The 10,445-nt window shown below is 33.2% G+C and overlaps 1 protein-coding gene across 4 annotated transcripts; it reads left to right on the top strand.

Annotated features, from left to right (window-relative positions):
• Positions 1–5,412: 5,412 nt before the first annotated feature.
• On the top strand, positions 5,413–9,677 carry LOC103485766 (uncharacterized). 4 transcript variants are annotated; one of them, XM_008443467.3, is made up of 11 exons: positions 5,413–5,599; positions 5,684–5,807; positions 6,151–6,517; positions 6,910–6,996; positions 7,084–7,398; positions 7,506–7,641; positions 7,755–7,917; positions 8,142–8,270; positions 8,492–8,686; positions 8,780–8,902; positions 9,263–9,677. In XM_008443467.3, the coding sequence occupies exons 3-11, from the start codon at positions 6,235–6,237 to the stop codon at positions 9,365–9,367; spliced, it is 1,536 nt and encodes a 511-aa protein (XP_008441689.2). In that variant the 5' UTR covers positions 5,413–5,599; positions 5,684–5,807; positions 6,151–6,234; the 3' UTR covers positions 9,368–9,677. The 4 variants fall into 4 exon arrangements, with proteins under 4 accessions (XP_008441689.2, XP_050940463.1, XP_050940464.1 ...); XM_051084506.1 differs by lacking the exon at positions 9,263–9,677 and adding an exon at positions 5,912–5,972 and having other exon boundaries at positions 5,451–5,599; positions 8,780–9,068; XM_051084507.1 differs by lacking the exon at positions 9,263–9,677 and adding an exon at positions 5,919–5,972 and having other exon boundaries at positions 5,451–5,599; positions 8,780–9,068.
• Positions 9,678–10,445: the final 768 nt, after the last annotated feature.

The following is a 10,445-nucleotide window of genomic DNA, read 5'->3' on the forward strand; positions in this document are numbered from 1 at the left end:
GAAGGGAGTCTGGAAACAAACTTTATTTTGGTGTTTTGCTCCCAATCATTTGTGTCCCAAAAGGAGAACGACTGTCGTGTTTAGGCACCGAAAGGTTTCTCGCCTTAAATAGAGAGGTAAATGTGAAGCTTATAACTAAGGAAGTCTAGATATATATCGCTTGAATTACCTTTACCATTTGTGTCTCTAAAGGAGAACAAGTGTGGTGTTTAAGCGCTAAGAGGTTGCTCGACTTAAATATAAAATGATCAAATGACCTATATCGCATCAAACCGTATCTCGCGTTTAAATCGCCTATAATGCAGAGACTTTTATTCGTCTTCTTAATGCAAGTTAGTTCACTTTCCATAATCATCCCATTCCATTCTCCTCTACAAAATCCTCTGTGTAAATAATTAGATTAGCTTACTTTTATACTTATACTATATAGAATTTATACCGCCTAGAATTAGAAGTAAACTTTATATCAATGTTTAAAATTCCTTGTGTTCGACCCTAGCTTACCCAACAAACCTCTCGCTTCGCTTATACTTGGGAAAGTGCGAGGAAAATGTGTACTAAATGTTGATAGTATGCATTTAGCAAAGCATAGGTAGGACATACATCTTTTATTGCATAATCCTAACCTGGACACCTGTTTAATCGCATTAATTATTAGAACTTCTCATGATACATCCACGCGAATTCTGTATAAAGAGAAAGATAAAATCAACATGCAATAGCTTAAAACTTTGAGTGACAAATTAAGTTTAGATGATGATTTGAGCATTAGTCTAAAAAAGATGTTTTACTTAAGCAAAATAATTAGCATTTTTTATGAGTAAAAGTATGTTTTTAAAGTATATAAGAACTAGTGTAGAACTATAAAGTTAGTATTAGTAAGTTACCTAAGAAAAACTAAAGATTTGTACAAGTTTAGTATTAGTTACCTAAGAAAAACTAAAGATTTGTACAAGTTTAGTATTAGTTACCTAAGAAAAACTAAAGATTTGTACAAGTTGAAAATAGTGTTTAAATGAAAGGCAAAAGAAAGAGTACGTTTTCAAAAGGTTTTCAGTAAAGAAAAAGTAACATGGTACTAAAATAAGTGATTCTTAAGCATATCTAAGTGTAAATTCAAGTAAATAATTAAGCAAAGTTTAAGATTGAATAAGCATAAGTGTAAGCATAGCAAAAGATTACTTAAAGCATGAGTAAGTAAAGAACTAAAGCATATTTTAGATAAAGTTGATGTATGTTTATTAGTAGTATTACGAAAACTTGTTATAAGCATGAATTGCATCACCATAAACCCTAGACATACAAAGATTAGTTTGAACCCTTTGGGAAGGTAATGACAGCAAGGATAAGTATCCTAAGATAGTTTAATGTGACAGCAGGGATAAACTTGAATGTCCTAAGGAAGTATCATTTTCATGTGCACAGAGGAATTGGTCCACTGTTTTGAGGGCATTGTAGCATTGATTCAATTATGCAATCATGTGCTTAAAGTCCACTTCAGTAAGGACAAAAGAAGTTATCATACCCAGTTAAGTACCGATAGTATTGATTATACCTTGTTTCCAGCAAGACTGTCATTGTCTATATCGATTCAATTCTACCAAAATAGAGTTAGCTAGAAACTATGACTCATCAAGACTATCATTGTTTGGACGAGTTAAATTCTACGAAAAGTGGTTAGATGAGTTGTAAAGTAAAGTAAGCAAAACAAATAAGTTGTAAAGTAAAGAACAAGAGAAATCTATTTAAGAACTTTACTTCAAGATAAATGAACGAGAATGTTTTATGAAACTCGGAAATAAGTTTAAGCTAAAGTTTTGTTCATGTTTTATTAAAGCTAGTCACACAGAGCCTTTCAACTAATGTTTTCAAAATGTTTTCATTTCTCAAGTAATGATTGTGACCCAAAGCTGAACCTATCACTGTCAGTTGTCCAGTTTAAGTTCGGGTTGTCATTGTCCTTTGTGGACTTATATATTATGAGTTAAAATAGAGGAGGTAAAGAATTTTAAATAGTTTAGTACAATTAAATTGTTTTAAAACTAGAGTTTTATTACAGCGTGTTCTTATAAGTTTTTCGATTGTGCTATTTGAAGGAAGTTTTACTTCAACGTTATTGAATATGTCTTTTGAGTAAGTAAAGTTTTAAGTTTAGAAGGTTGGTACGTGTAGTAAGAAACTCGGCATATATAGCTAGATAAGTTGCTAGGGGTGGGTGTGACAGTTAATGTATGTTTTAAGTAGTTTAATTTTTGTTTGTGCATAAAGTATGTTATGTAGATTTAAAATCTCATCGTATGATTAACATTCTTATACATTGATAGTATATTATAAATGTTATAATATATTGTATGCACTTGTAGAATTTCCTATAGTATTAGTGTAAGGTGTTATATTAATTTAAGAAAAGTATGTTTATATTTTTCCTTGACTCAGAGTCATGAAATATAAAAGCATGGCATGTTATAAGTTTTGTCTAACGTATAAGTGTTATAAAATGAATTAAACATCTTAAATTCATAATAAAGATAAATTGTATCGTCACCTAAGGTTAATTAGTTTAACATTTTTTTCATTTTTTATAGGAAATAGGTCGATATTTTGTGAAAGTGTGGTTATAAGAAACATATTAAAATTTGAGAGAGAATCATCAAAAATTACAATCATCGCACAGAAAGAGAACTTTAAGTTACAAACATTAAGAATCGGGTACTTCACATAAATAGGCACATCAGAGACATTAGATCATTCAAGTTAACCCTCTCCTAGTGCATAAATGAATGAAAACAAGGTAAAAGAAAGCATCCCTGGTAGGCAAATCATTCGGGTGCAAGGAACTTCTCAGGGCATTTCTCATTTCAGCTTAGCCAGGTCAATCGAGGCTAGCTCTTAAACAATCTTGCCTCCACAATAGAGTTTCACTTTCTACCCATTTACTTTGAAAATCTCACCTTTATATTTACTTAATTGTCATTAAATTTAAAAAATCTAACCTTTTATCATTTTTAACATTTATATATATAAATGTGTATCATGTGTATATTCAATGTATCAAATGTATCATATGGATTCGATTTTTTTGTCATCTCTGTAAAATGAAAAAAAAAAAGTATGACAAGCTTGTAAATTTCTAAACTCAAATTGTCACCAACTACATTTCTTTTATAATTAACATGGGATCAAAATATTGTACTTGGGACAAAAATGTCTCCTAGATGGTTACATAAAAAAAAATTGAAACTTAATTTTGAAGTGATATTGTAAGATAAAAAATAAACTCTTTTAAAATATAAAGACTAAAAGTTGTTAAATACTAAGGGTCATTTTAGCCCAAATAGTAGAGTGGGGTGAAGTGAACCATTAAAGTCCACCCACGTTTGGACCTTGGGGATTAGGGTTATTCAAACACCCTTCACTCCCTCAAAATCCTTCTCGTAATGCCCCAAACTCCTTCACGTAATCCTCCTCATAATCCCCAAAAACTCCTTCACGTAATCCCCTTCTCTCATTCTCTCTTTCTTTGTTTACGTTCTCCTCTCCTTCCCTCTCCCTTCATTTCCATTCTTCGATTCCCTCCATCTCCCTTACCTACTCTCTTCACACATCAAAATACTTTCTTCGCTTCGTCAAAACTCTCTCTCGAATAAGAAATGGTGAGATTTGCGGGAGATTTTCATGGGAAGGTTGATTTACCGGAGGAATTGGTTGTTCTGGTGGGATTTGTGGAATGAATTTGTGAAGTTATGGAATGGTTGCTTCTTTGGCCGGATTGAAATTCTTGAGGCAAAAGGAAATCATCAAAAAATTTCATCCTTCTCTCTTTCCCTTTAACGTCGAACTCGCTAAAAAGAAGGCCGCTTGGACTAGATAAGAAGTGGAAGCCGCGAAAGTCGTCGCGCTTGGTGAGGCGCAGTTGCGAAAGGGAGATGATGAAAGAAAAAAATGGAAAACAAGAAAAGGATATAAAGAAGAGCTGAGTGGCCATCCAAAAAAAAAAATCATAGAAGATAAAGAAAGAAAAAATGAGAGATTTTAGGAGTGCTGGCTGTGGATTTTGGTTTTGGATGTTTCGCTTTTTTCTTTTCTTTCAGATTTCGTTGTTCCGTTACTAGCTAGCCTCGATTGATTAAGGGATAATCATTTCATTTTTAGGAAACAAGATAGATTATTATTGGATTGTTATCTTCTTTTTTTTTTTTACTTCTTATTTCTTATAAGACAGTGGAAAACAGCAACAGGATAGCTTTTTTGTTTTGTTGTAGATCTTATGGGATACTTTTTGGATGTAAGAAGTATTATATAATATGATCTCGGACTAAGATTACTCTGAGATGTCCTCGAGCTAAAGAACAAAAGCATTGTGTAATATGCTCTTAAGCTAAGGTTGCCCCAAGATGCTCCAAGCTAAAGAACATAAGCATTATGTATGTAATATTATCTCAAACTAAGGTTGCTCCGAACTTAAAAACATATTCAATTATGTAATTGATCCCGGGTCAAAGTTGTATCGAGATGTTCCCAAGTTTAAGAACATAAGCAATTATATCATTGACCCCAGGCTAATCTCGACTAGGATTGATCTCGAGATTCTTCCCAAATTTTAAAAAACTACTTGAAGGAAATATTTTGGTCTCTCTCAGTAGATACTGCGTTATATTTAAATTTGAAATAAAGACAAAGAAACCAAACAACATTTTTCTTGAGAAAACTTGGGACCTGTCGGGACAATCTTAGCCCGTTATCATATTACATACTTATTAAAGTTTGTTAATAAAAAATGATTTTTTTTCTTTTCTCCCAACTACAATTGTTGACACAATCTCAAATAAAACTATAATTGAAACTATATATATTTTTAATGTAATCGAAGTTCCACATTTTGTTCTAAGATAACATTTATAATGTATACATACTTGTGTAGAAGAGAGTATTATATATTAATTATGGTTGACTACATATCATTTTCACTATATTTATTTTCATATTTTATCAAAAAATTTGAGAAAAAAATTAAAAATATATTTAAAGTTCAAGTACAAAAATAAAAGATTTGAAAATTAACATTTTGGAACTTAAATTAAAGTATTGAAGGTTTAGAGTGGAAAGAATTTTAGTAGATAAGTCTACCAAAATCGGCTAAGCTTCATTATCCATAAAGTTAAATGAAGATCAAAGTAAAGTTAATAATATTTAGTAAAATAAAATTAAGAAAAAAAAGTGTATTATATTCGATGTAAACACAGATATTATAATACTAGACTATTATAATAACAAGACTATTATAAATCACATTTATCGTCCAAACTCAAACACCTTCTAAAATTTAAAATTTTTAAAAAATAGAATAGTCATTTAAAGAGATGTTGGTTGGCGGAAAGTTAGTTTGGCGCAAAGTTGAGAGTGGAGATCCGTATCCAACGGAATATATGTTCTTATTTCATACCATTTATCTTTCTTCTTTCTCTTCTTCTTCTCCCAAAATCTTCCATTCCACTTTCTGAAACACACAGAATAGAGTTCACAAGACGGAGGAATCTGAGTTCCCACGGGAACGACGATTCCTCATTTATGCAGGACAATCGCTCTTCTGTTTCTCCACGTACGCCTCTCTCAAATCCCCATCTCAGATCATCTTCATCTCCACCTCTTTTATCTAATTTCAACGTTTTCTGTGGCTTTTCAGGTCCAAAATGGTGTTACGATCTCGGTAACATGCCAATGTAACATCTAAATTCACGTCAAATCCTCTTCCAGGCAGCCGCTGGAAGTTGCCTGTTAATTTTCTAATGCCATTGTCGTCGAACAAGGTAGCTTCTGTCCATTCCATGGGGATATGGCAATCTATTATTCTCTATTCTACTCGTCAATTTGGCTGATTTTACTTTTGGTTTCATTTTATTTCTATATGGAGAATGTAGAATAGCATGCCGTCAATGCCCAATTCAAGTTAGTCCTTATGATTTATGAATGAGGTCTGTTTATTTCTGCATTTGCAACTGATTTAGCAATTTTTTTATGATGCCAAACAATATTGCAAATTGAAACTGTCTTCATCGCCTGGTCAGACACTCCTAAATTCGTAATGTGATTAATTTTTCTGTTATGTACCACCACAAAATGGTAATACTTGCGACTTTGACTATATTATAGGTCTCTTCTTTGTGGAGTGGGCATTTAGTGCCCTGGTGCTTTCGTTAAATCATCATAGAGGTTTAGAACTTTAAATCTAATACAATGGGTGGTTGCACTTCAAAACTTAGTCGAAACCTCAAAGCATATAGGAAGTACTCATCACGATTTGGAAAACGACGTAGTAAGATTTCAGCTACCATTCCTGACGTTAATATCAAAGCGATCGGAGATTCACGAAAACATGCTGGAGGTTTCAAGGTCAATGAGTTTGTTCATCTCGATTTTGAGAAGGGAGCTGCGACTAACCGTGCAAGGTCTGAAGTTTCTAACATGACATTTCATCTGAAGCAGCTGCATTGGAGCCATGGCCAAATTGATGCAAATGGTATATTTCTTCTGCTCTCAATCATTGAATAAAAAATATTACTTTATTTGGTATCCCATGACAGAGAATCATACTATTGCAGTGGACATTCTTCGCTCATAAGAATTTGAACGAACAAGTAACGTATCGTCTTCACACTTGCCTCATGAAATAAATACAAATACATCGAGTCTTCATCATACATGAATATCCGCCATCGTGTCTGCTCATGTATTCGACTAGTTATGGACTTTAACAAAATCCGTGTATCTTAAATTCCTAAGGGAATTCTTTTCATTTTCCTCTCTCATCTACCACCATGTTGGATGATTTGGATGGAAAATAAGATTCTACTTTGATTAAGTTGGATATATTCATCTAAATCGTGAATTTTGAAATCGTGTCACCTGCAGGAGTTTACCAAGATGAACCATGGTTCGACTCTGCTAGTATTTTGGACTCTGACTCTGATGACGAGGAGTTCAGCAGTGTTCATGGAGGTAAAATCTTTACTTCTTTCGCTACAGCCAACGATTTCTTTCACACTTTACTTACACAAATTGTTACCATGTGTTTTGAGATCGCAGATTGTTTTCCTTCAATTGGAGACCCGAATGCTCAATTGTTTCAGTATGAAAGCACATCGTGCTTCATTGACACTGGATGTATGTATGAAGGTTTCTATGAAAGTTATCTCAAAATCGATGGGGGTGCGCAGAACTTTGAATATAAGAGTCAGGAGCTCAATATGAATACTTGCCTGCCTTGTTTTCCTCCTCCAGCTAGTTGCAATGAGAAGAATCGTTCTTCTAATACCCAACCGGAAAATCAAAAGAAGTCGGCAGTTATCATGCTTTCTGTTAAGAGAAAGTCTGTTGACGGATATGAACGGACTGAGTTTCGTACGTAAACATGCTTGCTGTGGGGAACTTGTGTTAATTAATTATAGATTTTAAATTACTGATGTGTTGGTTCAACTTGTATACAAGTATAACTCTTTGATGCACAGGTACGTCAGAGAAAATTTTGTACCGCCCAACAGCAGGACTTCAAATTTCATGTGCAAAGGGAGAAAAGTTAACTCCGTCGTCCTGGTCCCCTATATCACCTTCAGTCTTTAAGCTTCGCGGAGAAAACTATTTCAGGCATGTTCACGAGTTTCACGTCCATTGATTGTGTGCACATCTTGGGGCTTTTCAATTTGTAAAAATTAAACTTTGTTTCTTCTCCTTTCTAACTCTGGACACCTATTGTATAGAGACAAACAGAAATACCCTGCTCCAGATCTCAGCCCATACGTACCAATTGGAGTTGACTTGTTTCTCTGCCCGCAGAAGATAAATAACATTGCTCAGCATATTGAACTTCCACATGCGAAAGCACATGAAAAGCTACCATCAATATTAATTGTTAACCTACAGGTCTTTTATATTATCACCTTTTTACTGTTCAATGAGCTTTCGAATTAGGCTTTTGTCTACCATTACAAAAATGGAAAAGCAATGTGATAATTTCATGGGTTCTACTCTGAAAAATCTTTGGCCTTCATTATTTTAATGGGCTATATTGATGACAAAACCTGAATGTTACAAATTGAAACATAATTAGCCGAACTCTTGATTCCGTTTTGTTGTTTTTGTTTTAGCTGCCTACATATCCAGCTTCCATGTTCCCTGGTGATTACAACGGAGAAGGGATGAGCCTGGTACTGTATTTTAGACTGAATGACAAGTTTGACGAAGAGATATCTCTTCATTTTCAAGACACCATCAAGGTTCCTTTTCTACCACTTAATTTGAATTTTATATTTACTTTTGATATTTGAAAATGTATGATCTACCTACGAAGATTTCCAAAAAAACGAAATGAATATGATGATACGTCATTCTTCTTTCTATTTGAAAAGTACTTTTTATTCCACTATGCTACTTGCAACGATAGCTCTGATAATCATAATAGTAATAAAAAAGATCTAAAGCTGATTTTCTTCATCAGAGGTTGATTGAAGATGAAATGGAAAAGGTCAAAGGATTCACAAGGGAATCCTTGGTTCCTTTCAGAGAAAGGTTGAAAATAGTGGGTGGGTTGGTTAATCCTGAAGATCTCCAATTAAGTGCTACTGAAAGAAAGCTAGTTAGTTCTTATAATGAAAAGCCAGTGCTTTCACGACCTCAACACAACTTTTTCAGGGTAAAATGATTTCCATTTTTTGAGTTCATTCTGATAGTAATGTTAGAGATCTAGGCTTCTTGATGACTGACTTTTGCATTATGGTTATTTCAGGGAAAAAATTATTTTGAGATTGATTTGGACATACATAGATTCAGCTATATATCAAGGAAAGGTCTCGAATCATTCCGTGATCGTCTGAGGCATGGGATACTTGACATTGGTTTAACAATCGAGGTACTTCTATTATATTCAAACTTGGTAACACCAACTTGTATGTATGTAAACTTTCCAAAGTTTCAATCAATGAAATGCCACAACATGGGTCTATTTAGTTCTTCTCAAGAACATTGTGTAAATGTACTAATGTAACATGCTAATTAGTCCGTACAACTCTTTGACACATTGTGCCAACTCAGCATCCTTTTAATGGTAGAAGTGGTAGAGATTAAATAAAGTAAAAGTAGAATCTAAAATTCAGCCGCAAAATTAAGTAAATAAATACAATAGTCAAATTAGGGGAGTGATTTAAATGATATTGTTAAGGTTGTAAATACGAAATAATGAAGCTGAGTAATTTGTTTCGAGTTATGGCAGGCACAAAAACCTGAAGAACTGCCTGAGCAAATGCTGTGCTGTCTACGATTGAATAAGATCGATTTTGTAAACCATGGGCAGATACCTACAATTATGAGTGCGTAAGTGAAACTTGAGTGTTGGAAGATGATTGGAAAGCCAACATTCCTGTGCATTATCATCACCAATGAAGTAAAAGGGACAATAGAAGACAAGTGTATTTATTTAAACATAAGCCCAAGGCCTTTGCAAAATGATAGGATCTTAGAAACAAAGCTTGAGATTCATTTTTATTGATACCATTGTTTTTTTTTTCTTTCAAAATCTGTGTTTTCTTATGCTGTGGATATAAATATTCATATCCAAAAAACTACTCATGCTAAGATTTTATAACAAAATTACAGATATATTCTATTCATATGGTTGGATTTTGCAAGAATTCACTAGATATTTTTCGTGTATTTATTTATAAATTAAAAACCTAAAGATCGTTCATAAATTTCTGCACAATAATTCCTAATTATCTCTACCTTACTAATGTTACCTGTGACGAAAACATTCGAAGTCTAATTTAATTTTCATCTCTCAATCTCAAATTGAATCTCAGCAAATTACAAGCATTACCAATAATAATTAAAATGATTTACTCAACAAAAGAGAAACAATTTTATTAATTATAAATATAGAATACAAAAGAGTACGTAGGTCCAACATGATAGTCGTAGATAAGAAATCTAAAGCGTGACTAAGCTAAAATTCACAACAATTCACTACTATAGAAACTGACTCTCTTGACGATTTTAAAACTGTCGTTGAATCCAGTGTCAAGAAAGGCCATTTTCTTGACGGTTGTAAAAAACGTCAAGAATTGTTAACGTTGACAGTTTATAACCGTCAAGTATTCAATTTTTCATGACAGTTTATAACCGTCAAAAGTGTAAGTTTTAATGACAGTTTAGAACCGTCAAGAATAGGACTACGAATGACAAAAAACCGTCAAAAATACGAATATTCATGACATTTTAAAACCGTCAAGAGTGCATTTTTTATGACATTTAATAACTGTCAAGAAAGTCATTGTTTATGACATTTTGTATCCATCAAGACTATTCTTTTTCATGACATTTGGGAACCGTCAAGAGTGCTTTTTAATGACATTTTGGAACCGTCAAGAATTTCGTTGTTTATGACATTTGCAAACCGT

This window comes from Cucumis melo, chromosome 5, assembly GCF_025177605.1.
Source record: "Cucumis melo cultivar AY chromosome 5, USDA_Cmelo_AY_1.0, whole genome shotgun sequence".
NCBI classification, from domain to species: domain Eukaryota; kingdom Viridiplantae; phylum Streptophyta; class Magnoliopsida; order Cucurbitales; family Cucurbitaceae; genus Cucumis; species Cucumis melo.

Coding starts and splice junctions, on each gene's coding strand:
- LOC103485766 (XM_051084506.1), top strand. CDS start 6,235: ATGGGTGGTTGCACTTCAAAACTTAGTCGAAACCTCAAAGCATATAGG. Junction 7,399..7,505: donor ATATGAACGGACTGAGTTTC/GTACGTAAACAT, acceptor TTTGATGCACAG/GTACGTCAGAGAAAATTTTG. Junction 8,687..8,779: donor CTCAACACAACTTTTTCAGG/GTAAAATGATTT, acceptor TGGTTATTTCAG/GGAAAAAATTATTTTGAGAT.